Here is a 15,546-nt window from a genome sequence, read left to right as displayed (position 1 = left end):
TCTTTCCCTTTCCTTAATTCTCCCAGATTTTCCTTTTTCTGGAATATATTTATTCATTGGCTCTAGAGAACCCAGTATCAGTATTTTAAACCTTTGATTAGGTTAATGTTTGGTTTCTCTAGTGTTTGGGGTCTGAATTTTATCAGAGGTCCTTACATTGTAAAAGGAAGTATAAAGAACTAGCTATGTGAGTAAATATCTTATAAACAACCATTATCAAATAGGCAATGCCTAATAAAGAATCTAGAACAGAACAATAGAATTCAGGTTTAATATATTCTGCTTCATAACAATACCATTCATTTCTAAGGATATCCCTTATGTTTCTCAGGTTTGAATGAGTACTACCCTGCAGGAATTAAACAAAAAAAAAGTTTTAAAATAACCCACATTATTTATGTTGTTCAGCAGCATCTGTACCATTTTCTGTGTGTAACATCTTTCATAGTGTGAAGCTAAATGACCAAGTTTCTGTAACAGTTCTGCCTAGTAAGATGATAGAGACAAAAGAGACTTCTCAGGACTATCCTTTTTCAGGACAAGAAATGAGTTGACCCTCGTGCTTTAGACAGGATACATATAACCTGAAATAGAAATGGTGGAAAACACTTTATAGAGTTTTTTACTGTCATAAACCAATGGAAGTTTTTAGTTCTTTTTTTAACAATAGATAATAATTTTATATGACAGCTTAAAGTCATGTAAGTAGTATATGCTACAGAGGTGTTGATCACTGCCTTATTAGCAAATGCTGAAAAACAACCATTAATCTAGATCCAAATAGAACATGATGTAGCATTTAAAAATTAGTTACAAAGAAACTTTAGACAAGAAAATTGTAACTGTACTTTATGCTATAGAATTAACTGAATAAAAGCATTCCAAATTTTATGTCATCATAAGCTCAACTATGTAAAATATGTTTAAAAAATAATATTCCTATGTTAGCTGTTATATATGGTTAGAAAGAATGGTTCTTTTATATGCTTTGTATTTTTAAACTTTTTAACATATATTTTACCAGTAAACATTTTGTCATTCTTTCAGTAAACATTTGTCATTTTATCAGTAAATATTTTTAACTATATATGAATAAAAGGATGACTCAACTATTTATAGAAAGATAAAGACCCAAAACCAGTGTTGTAAAACCAGTGTTATCAGTGTTGTAAAAGCTACCTTTTATAATGTGATATAATACATTTAAGAAGTCAAGACGATAATATATATTTATTCAAACAGGCAGTGGGGCAGGGCCCTGCTGGTACAACATGTGCACAAATCCTGAGGCAGAAAGGAGCTTAGCATGGTGGACCAGCCAGTGCCGTGGCAGTTAAGGCACTTGATTCCACATGGCCAACTGCACAGTTCACATCCTGGACCTAGTGATGTGAAAATCATGCTGGCAATGATTGCATGCATGCCCCAAATCCTGAGAGGACAATGGATTGCAGTGTGGTTCTTTGACCTGGGAGGTACTTCCTTTCTCTATGTTCTCTCTGTCTGCCTATAGGTGAGTGCACATGCCCCATAGCAAATTAAAAAAAAAGGGGGGGAGGGGCGCAGCAGCTTAGCATGATCATGGAACAGAGAAAACTACTGTGGTTATTTCTTCTGACTGAGAGGGAGTGTGTCTTATAATTAACTGGAAAGATAGACCAAGACCGGATTGTTTAGGGCTTTTTTTTTTTTTTTTTTTAATTGCTAGAGGGCATGTGTGTTCATGAAAGAGAGTGCGGAGGAAGAAAGCACTTTGCCAATGGGGTGTGGTCACACTGCCATACCTTCACCTTCATTTCTCCATCCTGTCAGGATTTTGGACATGTATGCACATGTGCCCAGCACGTTTTTCAAGCTGCCTGAGGCAGGATTCAAATCACATTTGACCATGTATAATCCAGCTCCCTGTGCACCGTACTTAAATACTGCACTAGGGAACCTGCATTTTCAGGAGTACAGACTATTTGTGTAATAGATCTTTCTGCTGAAGCTCAGAAACTAAGTCCTTACCTATTCTAAAGTTCACCTCATTTATTCTACCTAAATATTGCCCTCATCTTGTTCTCTTAATGACTATTTAATAGTTATTATTAGTTTATTGATAGATACCTAGTCCTGCTGTATGTAATCATACCCTTAGTAATTGGTAGTAAGAGGGTTAAGGGTGCATTTAGGCAAAGAAATGATAGGAAATTATTGAACACTTTCTGAATTATTGAGATTAGAATCCCACTCCTACTGAGACACTGTGCTGTGTAGGCTGGGATTTCATGGGAGGTCCAGGTTCAGTTCCTGAACCAACTTAAAGGTCAGGTTCAGTGGCATGTGCTCATTATCCTAGTGACTCAGAGAAGTTGAGGGAGGAGAATCATGACATAGCATTGCATACAAATGTATTCATAACAAAAGGAAGAAATACTCATGATAATTAGAATGCTCATTTCTGTAACTGGCCACGTGGTTGTAACTGGCCACGTGGTTGTAGCTGGTATTTATAACTACCTTCTTTCACTACCCATTTTTTCTTTAAAAAAAAAAAAAATCTCATCCAGAAATACCTCACAGACACACCCTGAATCTGGGCATCTATGGCCTAGTCAGATTGACACACATATTAGCCTTTACAAATCCACCCCTTGTCTATTTGGCACTCATAATAGCAAGGCCATAATTCTACCTCATGATGCAACTGTCCTGTGTATAGCAAATGTCACACCAACCCTTTCTCCTGAAGAGGAATAAAGTGCTTGACTGATATTTTCTCTTCTCCTTGATAGCTTGTAACTTAAATACCATGATGCAAAAATAACAATGCGTAAATACAGTGACATAAGGTCATCTTACATGATAAGAGCATATGGGAGGGAACAAGATATTTGCATACAAATGTATTCATAACAAAAGGAAAAATTTCTCATGATAATTAGAATGCTCATTTCTATAACTGGCCACGTGGTGTAGCTGGTATTTACAACTGGCTTCTTTCACTACCCGTTTTCTCTTTATATTCAGCAAGCACCTCAGTGGGTTGTGGTTCTCTACCTAGTGCTAAAGAAGGATCTGGACCATTAATAGTCCTACCTAGACTAGGTCATCATAGTTTTCCACTGACATGGAAAATAGGCATGGTAATACTAACCAATACCCTAAGTGATCTCATGTAGTTCTTTGTTTTCCTCCTTAGCTCCACTGTGGAGTAGTGGTTCAACTTTCCCTTGATAGTCAATGTCAGTCACATCAGCCAGTACAGTAATTCCCTTCTTTACCTGTTGATTCAGAGGTTTGAGGAGCCCAAAGTAGCCAGGTGGCAGTTATCCAGTTGAGTGGAGTCATTGTGTCCCTTCATGGAAGCGTTCTCTTTGATACTAACACCTTCAGGCTAGCAGGGCATAAGGGAATGGGAATAGGAAGCAGAAACCTCACCAGTGAGCTACTAGGGATAATGGTGAGTGGCATCCCTCCCATTTCCACCTTTTGATCTTTACACCTGGGAATCCCAGCTATGGGAGAGAAAGCACCATATATTAGATGCTAATTTACTCTAGTACCTACTGTTAAAGCTTTTTACCTATTCATGTTCAATCTAATACAATTCACTAAATAGTTATTGATTGCCTGGTTAAACAGTACTGATCAGGTTATTGTGTAAGCATTATAAACTTCTCTTCTGCCATGGGTATCAAGTCATTGGCATTGCTGTCATTTATTCTGGTTGTTAACAAGACCATCACGAGTGCAAACAGAATAGACAGCCTCTTTTCAAAAGTGTACATCTTTGCTTCCTATTTAAGATGTAAGCGCCTCTGTGCTCATTACCCTCTTCCATAAAAATAGCAGACATTTCTTGAATATATAGAATCTGCACTTATATTGCTTTATTTTTTACTAAAATCTTTCCAGTTCTTCAACGCTTAATATAGTTCTCTTACCTTATCTTAGTGGCCTCACTCTGAGAGTTTCTGAATAGAGCCTTAGAATTTGCATTCTGACAAGTTCCCAGGTCATATCAATGCTCTAGTTTTAGAAGCACACTTCGAGAGCCACTATTATATATTTCTAAATATAATAATATATCATTTCTTTTTCTTCTCTTTCTTTCTTTCTTTCTTTCTTTCTTTTTTTTTCTTTTGGAGAGGTTTTTGCTATAGGGGATGTGCACTCACCAGAAAGGCAGAGAGAGACAGAGAGACAGAAAGTAAGAAATCACCCCCGGGAGGAGGGGGGTGGACATGCCACAGTCCCTTCTCCTCCATTCTCCTCTCGGGATCTTGGGCACACACGCACATGTGCCCAACATGAGTTTAAGCCACCGGGTTCAGGACTTGAACCGCGGTCGACTACATGGGAGTCCAATGACATAGCCATTATGCTAACTGCTGGTCCCAATAATAATATATAATTTCTACCACTGCAGCATTGTGCAGTTCTATATATGGAAGTGTTTCCCACCAATACTAAAGTTGTTTTGCTTCTTTTTACTTTACAAGATCATATAAATTGAGGACCAAGCTTTATTGGCTTTATTACCATGTCCTTAAGTTAGGATATTCTTATTTTTCACCATGATAATATATTTGAAGAAAAAGGGGAGCTCATGTTTTGTTCTCCCTACTCAGATGCTGTATTTACTTAATACTAGGGATGAGGTTTCTTTCTCAAACTCATGGTCTAGAGAGAAAAATCTGCTCAGATTTCCATATTTACTGTATATTGGGAAGGGAGTTGATGCTCAAAGGGTCACTTTTTTGCTACATCCCCCACAACCAATTGGTCTGCAGATCAGGCCCTGATCAGAATCCCTCTGAAATATCCTTTTAAATACATTTATGAGTTGTAGACCAAGCAGTACTGGGAACCATTACCTTATCAAGCTTGAGCATACAAAGTTGAGATTTCAAAAATATGCATCAATGTGGTTGGTCCCTGGAGCAAGTGAGATTATTCTATGTCTATCAACTTCTCATTTTTGTCCGTTACAGTTATGTTGCTCAAAATTTTCATTACCTTTCCACTGTGTATTTCAGGTATGCCACTTGGGGCTTTTTCCCATTGCTGATTTATGTTTATCTATAGCTCTGCAGCATTGGCTCCCTTTCTTTTCCTCTTTCTTTCTTTCTTCAGTGACTGCAGAAGTGCTCCTATTTAAATGGCACCATAAAAACCTCAAAAAACAGATTAGCTATTAATAATCTGTAGGCATGTGATTGCTAGGCATTTTAATACCATTTCCTGCATCAATCTTTATATTAAGTATATTATGTATATGAAAGTTGGAAAATATTTTAAAGTAATATTTCTTGTAATTTTTAAATTTTGTGTTTTTCTAAGGAAGAGGAGACAGATAATGAAGAAAACTTTATTGATCTCAATGTTTTAAAGGCCCAGACCTATCGCTTGGTAAGTTCCATTAGATACACACAGGAAGAAGCAACAATGAGTATACATGTTCTGTTGTATATTAAAATGAGTAGAAATTATTGTCAGCTGTTGTTTTGTGTGTCATTAGAAAAGTAGCACTCAAAATTGTTTTCTTATTTATGAAATGCAATAATTATGGCAAATATAAAAATCCAAAAGGGCTAGGGACCAGTAGTTAATGTAATGGCTATGTCGCTGGACTCCCACATAGTCGACCGTGGTTCGAGTCCCAGACCCGATGGCTTAAACTCATGCTGGGCACATGTGTGCTTGCCCAAGATCCCGAGAGGAGAATGGAGGAGAAGGGATTGCGGTGTGGCCATCCCCACTGGGGGATGATTTCTCGCTTTCTGTCTCTCTGTCTTTCTGGTGAGTGTACGCACCCTATAGCAAAAACCTCTTAAATATATATATCCAAAGGGGCTAGGAAAACAGCCTCCCACGTACACCATAGAAAATGAACACAGTGCCTCTCATGAAAACTGAAAAAATTTGCCCGAATGGTATTTTTATTATATAAAAAAATAATTAATTTTATTTTTAAGTTATTTTCTATGTTAGTAGGCCAGGATTGAGTTACTTTAATTATAGGAAAATACACTGTAACGCTTTGAAATAAAATGGACTATATCAAAACTGGTATCTGGATAAGTAGTCAGACATTGGTTTAGTCAGGATTTTTGCCCATTTTGAGGAGAGATTTTTGCTATAGGGCATGTAAAGTTACTGCAGAGACAGAAATAGACAGAAAGTGAGAAATCATCCCCCAGGGGGGATGGGCATGCCACAATCCCTTTTCCTCCATTCTCTCAGGATTTGGGGCATGCACATGCATCTGTTGTGAGTTTCAAGCCGCCAGGTCTGAACCGTGGTCAACAACATAGGAGTTCAGCACCTTAACCACTATACCACCTGCTGGTCCCTTTTACTCTGCTTTAATGTGAAATAACCCCACTCAATAAAAGTGTATACATACAAGGATATATTTTCAATATACACATGGGATTTTTGTATATATGTGTGTGTGTGTACACACACATATAATGTTTCAATAAAGTGTATGACTATTGCACCCTCAAAAATACATATGTAATGTAATATTTTTTTGTACTTATGCTTTTCTTGTTTGAATCCTCAAAATAAGTTTGGATCTGGTTTGGGGTTCATACTATGAAGACTTCTGTGACCACCCCACCCCAACATGATCTCTTCGTTTATCATTCACTGCCTTAGCATTGCTAATTCTCTTTAGTTATTATTTAATGATATAGGTGTAGGTGTGTTTTCTGTTCAGCATTGTTAGTAACTTGCCTGAAGTGTGACTTATACACATACTAGGGTTCTGACCTTGGACTAGTTTTCAAACATCTTATGCTTCTTTATCTGTAAAATGAGATAAAATATTACATTTTCTTCAGGTTTTGAAGATTAGAAGAGTCACTACATGGAAAGCACTGTACTATCTGTCACACAGAAAGTACTTAGTAAGTGCTGACAAAAAATCAAAACCATATCTCCCTTTACACTCTCCCTTTCAAATCTGATTTTTAAGCTCTTGGATAACAGGGAGAACTGTCGTTTTATATATATATGTATGTGCATAATACATATATATATATACATTTCCCTAGTTTGTATTAAACAAATGCTTTTTAGAATGAAGGTATTTGTATTGATCAATTAAAAATTATAATAATATATTAACATTTAAACCCAAACAAACTCCAGTTGTAACTATATCTTACATTTGCAGATCATTTTATAGTTTTCAGAGTACTTTAGAATAGATTCTTTTATTGACCTTGTGAGGCATTTCAGTAAATGTTGTTACCTCTGTTTTATATATACACTGAAATTTATATCTGTGAGACAGTGTAATCTTTTAAAAAGCTAATCAGTTGCAATACCTGAATTTGAAGTGTTTCTCCAAACTTCGAATCTATTGCTTTGTTCCCCTTTACTTCATAACAAGAGTTCAACAAGTAGGCCATGCTTTGATTCCTACTCTGGGCAAGTACACTGTGGTGTTGGTGTTCATGTAACGTGTGTGTTGGTGATGATAATGACCAACTGTTCCTAACGTATGAAAAGAAACACAAAAGTAGAGTTTTATGCACAGTTCTCAGAAAGAAACTGTCACCTGTGTTACTCATTCTTATATTGATGCTGTAAATAGAGGACTGTAAAGGCCATTTGGGATTCTCTCTAGACAAAGTAAGAAACAGCAAAATAGTTTAATTTGCCTCTGCCATTACTACTAGTCACTACTGGTCCCCATTTCAATCTTTCATCTCAAGCAGGAGGAAAAAGAGTTTTTCTCCTACCTGTGCCTTTATATGTGATCTAGGTATTTGATCCTTTGGACAAAGGTTATTAAGATATATCCTTTGGAGCTGAGACTATGTGTGTTACATTTTCACAAGAGGAAGAAGTCTGAACACCAGGTGTTTGTGGATGGTCAACCATAAAGTACTAATGAGGCAGAAAACCCTTTCATATTTTAAGAAATCTGGCAAGCTTATGATATTGCCCACTAAAGCCATCTGCCTGAGACAGCTGTGTCTGACTATATCTTATGATAGCTCAGGCTGCTCTTTCCCCAAGACACAATCGCTATATAGTTTAGTAACATAGATTTAAGATTTTATGTTTTATGCAGCAGGTGGACTCACAGTGCAGAAGAAATATGTCTTAGTGAAGTTGAACATGATGAATTCTTCACTAGGACAAAAAATGCTATTGAGAAAATTGATTTACTAAATGTGTATATGACTGTGAAAGCCCAGAAAGGTATGGATTACAGCAGTTCCTCCTTACCTGTGGCTTTGAAACAATAGCTGCTTCTCTAGTCAGATGCTATCTGCTCATCTGCTCACCCAGCATTATTTTTCTTCTCAGACCTTGGCATTGTATTATATTAATTACTGGTTTGTTTATTCTCTTCTCAACCACTAGCATACGTACTCTTCTGGAGCAAAAGCTTTTTCAGTGTTTTGCCCTTTTTTTAAAACAAAAACAAAACAAAAAACCTTTGCTTGGTACGTAGAAATTGCTTGGTAAACAATTGCATCGAATGAATACGTACTTGAATGTATGTCATTTTATATTTTATGATTTTATATGCAAAGTATAGTTTATAGAGAAAAGAACTTACGTAAAATAACAACTTCCCATTCTGTGTACCATGTCGGATAATACAAGAAAAAATTTACCTATTTCCTTCATTTCATTAGATAAAGTCTAGACACTGAAAAGCATTTTCTTAAGTATCATGATAATTTCAGAAGTTGGGTATACACAAGTATTTTCCTCAGATTTGTGATAAAATGAAGCAAGAGAGAATTTAAATGGGAAAACAAACAAACAAACAAACAAACAAAAATAACATGTTGCAGACACCAAGACAGAATTTGGGGCACAAGATGTTTATTAGAAATTCCTTCCTGATGGGCCCAGCAGTTAGCATAAAGGCTTTGTTGCTGAACTCCCATGTAGTCAACCATGGTTCAAGTCCTGGACCCGGTGGCTTAAACTCACGCCAGGTGCATGTGCGCACATCCCCAAGATACTGAGAGGAGAATGGAGGAGAAGGGATTACGGTGTGGCCATCCCCCCTGGGGGGTGATTTCTTGCTTTCTGTCTCTTTGTCTCTCTCTATCTCTCTGGTGAGCGCACGCGCCCTATAGCAAAGAAGCTCAAAAAAAAAAAAAAAGAACGAAATTCCTTCCTGGGGACTAGCAGATGGTGTAATGTTTATGTTGCTGGACTCCCATGTGGCAAACTGTGGTTCGAACCCCAGACCTGGAGGCTTGAAACTCATGCTGGGTTGTGTACGTATGTGCCCAAGATCCTGAGATGAGAAAGGAGGAGAAGGGACTGTGGCATTGCTATCCCCCGAGAGGTGATTTCTAGCTCTCTGTGTCTCTCCAGTGAGCACATGCATCCTAAAGCAAAAATCTCTCTCAAGAAAAAAATTCCTCCCTGTGAAGCAAAATGGAAGAAAGCAGGATTGGGCAAAGAAAAGTCAAGTAGCTACCATGTAAACTCGACAGACTAGGCCAACCTGGGGAGGAGCTCTGGAGCAAGCGTCAGGAAGGGCACACTCCCAGATGAGGTGGGGTAGGCCCTGACAGCTGGAAGCCCTCTGCTAGCCACATTCCCTGCAGCTGGGCAGCAAGTTCTTCCTTGAAAGAGGACCTGATGGTCCATCCTCCTCACTACCAGATGTATATGAATACAAATCTGAGGAATTTGTAAGGAGGTACTGCCTGCCCATTGACTAAATGTTAGTCTGCCTAAGCAGATCATGGCTCAACGGTGGTATTTTTTAAACACTGAAAATGGGTACCTTTGAAGAGGAGAGCTCCTGCTATCAGTGATGAATGCTGATGCTCATAAAATTGATTGGTTTTGGAAGTAGCTGCTTTTCAGTACATTTATTTACCTTAAGGTTTAAAAAATATATTTAAAGCCATTCTTACTGTATAATTTTCCCTTTAGTTCCCTTACTCCAATTATGATTTTTGCCAAACATAATACTTTCTAGAAAACCAACTATAATTAGTGAGAGATTGCTTCATCTTCCATAATTTCATTTGTAGTTTAATTATTTGAATTTTAAGATAGCTTTTCCTAAAAAGAAAACATGAGTGAATATTTAGCTTCAAGGACAGTCCACAAAATGCCACATTCTCTACATCCCTCTAATTCCTGAATGTTCTCAAAATTTATCCAAAGCCACCCTGAGTGTGGCCAAGAGGGGAGGACTCTGGTGTCAACCAGAGTCCTGGTGAAGAAGTCCTGAAGCTCTGACAGTTGAGCAGGGACCCTGATGGTGAGGGTCTTCTCAAATGCCCAGAGCTGTCAGGAGTGGCAGCAGGGAAGGAAGGTACTGGTGGCGAGGTGCACTGGTCATATCTGTCTCTCAGTTGAGTCTGTCAGTTGAGAGCTGCCTGCATGCGCTGGCGGCTGCACTGTGATTGTGAGTGGTCTTTATAGTTCCCCTCTCCATTGTGAAACTCAGCAGAATCAGGCGCATAGCGTTCAGACGGCACAATGCAGATGTGTCGCTCTACTCCCCCAGTGAAAGAAGCCGAGAGGGAGCTGTCGCGCTCCGAATTCTATTTTTAAATGCCCATCACTTCATTTCAAAACATTTTTTTCAAACATGCCATAGATACTATTCTTCCTTGAGATGCTAAATTTGAGGTTTTAGAAACTAAATTCTAGTTATACAGCATAAAACCAAGTATCTCACAAGGTTGAAACACAATTGATTTTTAATTACTTAGCAAAACTTCATTGTAACAAGAGTGAGAGACTTTTTAGCTTAAAAAGCAAAAGCTGAAAGGAAGTAAAAATAAGGGCTTAGAATAAAAACGTCATTTCAGTTTTTGTTGAGAGTGTCATCTAGGCAAGTCTGCAGTAGAGTAAGCAAAGAGGGGGAAAAGATGGATCTGTTTTGGTTAAGATCTTACATAACCTCACATTTTCTTCCTTTTACATATGATTTACACTTTCTTCTGGACCAAATGTCCTCTCTGAGTAATACAGGGGGAAAAAACTGCTCTACAATGTAGCTTACCCCACAGATTCCCACTGATTCTGATTCCTGCTTGAGGAAATGTTTTTTTCCGCTTTCCTCAAACATTTGAGTGTTAGGCCTCCTATCTGTGTTGTGAGAGAAGTCTATGGTTAGTATTTCACAGGAAAAATGATTAAAATGCCACGCTCGAGTGCGACAGAACGCATTATGACTGAGTAAATGTTTCTATTTTTCTGGTAACTAACCTGCACCATTCCCATCAGTTTAACATCTAGAGGTGAATAGGAAATTTGGACTAGAGAAAAAAACTGCTTCTCACTCCTCAGAGAAGGCTCAAATGGCAGTTCTTGCTGGTGTATAAGACAGAGTTTTGCTCATTCTTTAGTGCAGCTTTTGAATCTATGCTTAAAATAAAAGAGATCTATCTCCTGGTTTCATTGTGGGCCTAACAAGAAATGGGAAGCAAAGACTTTTCAAGGTCCTTTCCAGGTCTGAGCCCATATGTTCAGGAGGCTGTGGCAGAAATCGCACCTTTGGGAGGTGCAAGTCCCAGCTCTGGTCACAACAGTCTGGGAACCCACAGACAAGTGCTTAGTATCCTGATGGGATGGAGAATTGGAGGAAAATGAGCAGGCGACCAGGCCTGTTAGGAGGCTTGCTCTCTCTTATTTACTCTGTCTCATGTACATGCACAAGCATGTACCCTGTGGCATTAAAAGAAAAACAGCCTTGGGTAAAAGCCTGACTGTGTGTCACTAGCCACACGACTGTAGCAAGTATATTATCCTCTCTGTGGATGTGTTTCCTTAGCTGTAAAATGAGAACACAAGTAGTTCTTTCCAGGCCTGTTCTGAGATGAATAACTTATGGACCACACCAGACATGGTGCTACATAGAGTATGCACTTGGTACAGTTCTTATTTTGTATAAATTTTCCCCTTTCCTCGAGACTGGAATTAATTACCAGCATTCTATGTGCTATAGGAGAATATAAAAAGCCCCAGTCCCTCAATACAAATAAGTCCCTAGATTACCATGAGTATTTTTGAGTAAGAAGCTTATACAGGATGTAAGTTATCAAGAAGCTTGCATTTTGATGTAAATTAGAAAGTCCTGCTGATGTCATGGCTTTATTTTCATAATCTGTACTGTGGATTATTATTGAAGGCCCAATAGACTAAATTTGCTGTCATACAAGGTCTCGCCTACAGAAATGACTAAGGGGAATCTAATGAAAAGGAATATAATGATTTTTTTCAGATATAATTTGAGAGCTATTGTTCTATAAATGAACAGATGATGTTTTCTGAATCAACACTAATAGCAGGTATTTATTACATCATTCAGTATATTAGATGAGTGCTCAGAATATCTGTGCTTTGTCAGGCCTTATAACCCTATATTCTTTAAACTCATCCACCCCTCTAATCTCTCATCACTACAACCACCCACCCTGGCCATGTTTTTGCTTTGAATATCTGATAGACACATTTTCATCCAGGACATCTATCAAGTCACTATAACCTGTGGACATTGCCTTTGAAATCTCTCATATATCCATTTCTTCAGCTGTCTTTCAAGGCCAGGTCTTTATCACATGTCTGGACTATATGACAGTAGTGTTGTAAATGGTCTCTGGTGTCCTCATCTTTCAATCTCATACCAGTCTTTTTTTTTTTTTTTCGGAGAGGTTTTTGCTATTGAGTGCGTGTACTCACCAGAAAGACAGAGAGAGACAGAGAGAGAAAAAGTGAGAAATTGCCCCCCCCCAGGGGTGATGGCCATGCCGCAATCCCTTCTCCTCCATTCTCCTCTTGGGATCTCGGGCATGCACGCACACGTGCCTGGCGTGAGTGTAAGCTGCCAGGTCCAGGACTTGAACCACGGTCGAGTACATGGGAGTCCAGCAACATAGCCATTACGCTAACTGCTGGTCCTTCATACCAGTCTTTTTCCAAAGTATTTTTTCACTCTCCTCTTGTGAGTTACTAGAACATGACTTTTATCACACCATTCTAATTCAACAACTTTTTATTTTTTTGATAGGCTTTTGTTATAGGGTGCATGCACTCACCAGAAAGACAGAGACAGAGAGACAGAAAGCGAGAAATCGCTCCCCAGGGGGAATGGCTATACTGCAATCCCTTCTCCTCCATTCTCCTCTCAGGATCTTGGGCACGCATGCACATGCACCTGGCATGAGTTTAAGCCACCAGGTCTGGGACTCAAACCTTGGTAGACTACATGGGAGTCCAGTGATATAGCCATTATGCCAACTGCTGGTCCCATAACTCAACAACTTTTGATGGCTTTTTCTACAGGTCCTTTTGTATAGATTATAAAACAGAAAAATTTTGGTCTGACTTTCAAGACCCTCAGGAATATGACAACTGTCCACATAGCCAAACTTGCTTTCTTCCACAATTTCTTTATTCCAGTTAAATGGGTCCTCTCACAGGCCTTTTGACTCTGTGTGAATACCTTTGCTCCTATCACATCCTTTTTTCCTTTGTCTCTTACCTAAAATAGTTTCCCATTGTCCCTCTTTCTGAATCTTAAATGTTCAGGGTTTAGCTCTGATTCTGCCTCTTAAGTGACACCTTTAATCACTTTGGCATCATTTACTCTTATAACCTACAAATCTATATAAGCTGTATGTAAGTCTTTATAAAATATAGCTTGAATGCATTTTCTTGAGAACTTTTGTTTTATTCACTGTTCTTGGGTCAGAACACTATGTGTACATAGTAAACTCTAAGTTATGAAACTCTATATCTGCTTCATTTTTTATTTTATTTCATTTTTTTCTTTTAGTTTCTGTTAGAGGGTGTGTGTTCTTGCCAGAGAGAGAGAGAGAGAAAGAGAGAGGTAGAGGAGAAAGCAGTTTCTTTGGGGCATCTTCATGCCACAATCCCTCATCTGCTATCTCTCTCACCATTCAGATTTGGGGCATAGACACATGCACCTGGTGTGTTTCAAACCTCCAGGTCCAGGACTTCAACTGTGTAGTCAGCTGTGTGGGATCAGGCTTCCTTAACTACCAGGCCATAGAAGTGGCCTGAAGTCCTTGTGTCTTACTTTTATAACCCTATTTTGCTTCTTCTCTGGCCTGGGGGACAAAATCACCTTCCTTAGCTTAGATTCTTAAGGTCTTTCACAATATATTTAATATTCATTTATTTATTTATTTTGCCTCCCAGTGTTCACCTTTCTAAGCCCCTAGTCTCTCTTACTGTGATTTTCACAAGCCTTGTTTCTTTCTATTTCGGTATTTTGGCTTATGCTGTTTTCTTCACTGTAAACACTTGGCTTGTCTCCTTTTTGCCCATCTACATCCCATACATCTTAAGATATACTTAAGTCTTTCCATTGTATTAAAACATTCTTTTTCTCTCATTAAAACTCCTAAAGAATTTACCACTTTTACCAGCTAGTTTTTGGAAGTTAACCAAAATCATATTTTTACCAACTTGTTGAAAAAAGCTTTACTTTTTAAAAAAGTGAAATATATTCCTTTTGAAAACACACAAAAAGTAGTAGGAAAATGTGAAAATTTCCCAAAATCTCAGCATCCACATATGAACATCATATTTCTCTGTTCATAATTACCATAAGGTTATAGAAAACGCTAACCTTTGGGGGAATCTGGATGAAAAGGGTGTGAGAATTCTTTGTGCTATTTGTGAAGGGTTTTATTAATTTATTTATTTTGTAAATTTGAAAGGCTACTGACACAAGAAACAGATTAACGAGATAGTGTAGAGACCGTAAAACAATTCAAATATGTGGTGATACCAACAAATGAAGCAATGCAAATCATTGGAGAAAGCAGAACTATTGTGAAAACAGGCTGTTCATTTAGAAAAGAAGCTGGACTTCTCCCTCATACTTACCCAGGTAAACTTCACATGAATCAATAGTAAAAAATGATAATGTAAAAATAGTAAGAACATGAGTGACAAGTATTATACTCATGGGTTGATATATGCAAGATAAAACATGACAAGAAAAGCAAAGATGTAAAATAAAAATACTGGTAAATCTGAATTCATAAAAATGAGAAAGTAGGGTAGGGCACACCATAAAATTAAAAGACAAGGAATAAACATGAAATAGCTGAATCATGTCTGACAGACAAAGGATTAATAGGAGATGTGTGGTCAGGTTAGATCCTGTGATCTAGAGTAACACTCACTGGACCCACCACTTACTAATGGCATGACATTGGTAAGTTGCCTAACCGCTCTCCATCTCGGTGTTCTCATTTTAAAAATTATAAATAATAGGCCAGCTGGTGATGACATCATCTCATTTAACCCCCACAGCAACCCTTCCAATGAGGAAGGTACTGTTATTATTATTATTATTTTATTATTTTTGAGAGGTTTTTGCTATAGGGCGAGTGCACTCGCCAGACAGACAGAGACAGAGAGACAGAAAGCGAGAAATCACCCCCCAGCAGGGATGGCCACGCTGCAATCCCTTCTCCTCCATTCTCCTCTCGGGATCTTGGGCACGCACGCATACGCGCCCGATGTGAGTTTTAAGCCACCGGGTCCAAGACACGAACCGCGGTTGACTAC

General features: G+C 38.3%; 1 protein-coding gene across 2 annotated transcripts in view; it reads left to right on the top strand.

The window, feature by feature from the left end:
- The window catches only part of IFT57 (intraflagellar transport 57), a 61,578-nt gene that overhangs the window by 8,836 nt on the left and 37,196 nt on the right, over positions 1 to 15,546 (top strand). For both annotated transcript variants that reach the window (XM_006170768.3, XM_027769205.1), the window contains one exon: positions 5,329 to 5,397. In XM_006170768.3, the coding sequence (XP_006170830.3) occupies positions 5,329 to 5,397 (69 nt within the window). The remainder of the gene's footprint in view (positions 1 to 5,328; positions 5,398 to 15,546) is intronic.

This window comes from Tupaia chinensis, unplaced genomic scaffold (assembly GCF_000334495.1).
Source record: "Tupaia chinensis unplaced genomic scaffold, TupChi_1.0 Scaffold148904_1, whole genome shotgun sequence".
In the NCBI taxonomy this organism is placed as follows: domain Eukaryota; kingdom Metazoa; phylum Chordata; class Mammalia; order Scandentia; family Tupaiidae; genus Tupaia; species Tupaia belangeri.
Note: the sequence above shows the minus strand (reverse complement) of the source record. Positions and strands in the feature narration are given on the sequence as shown.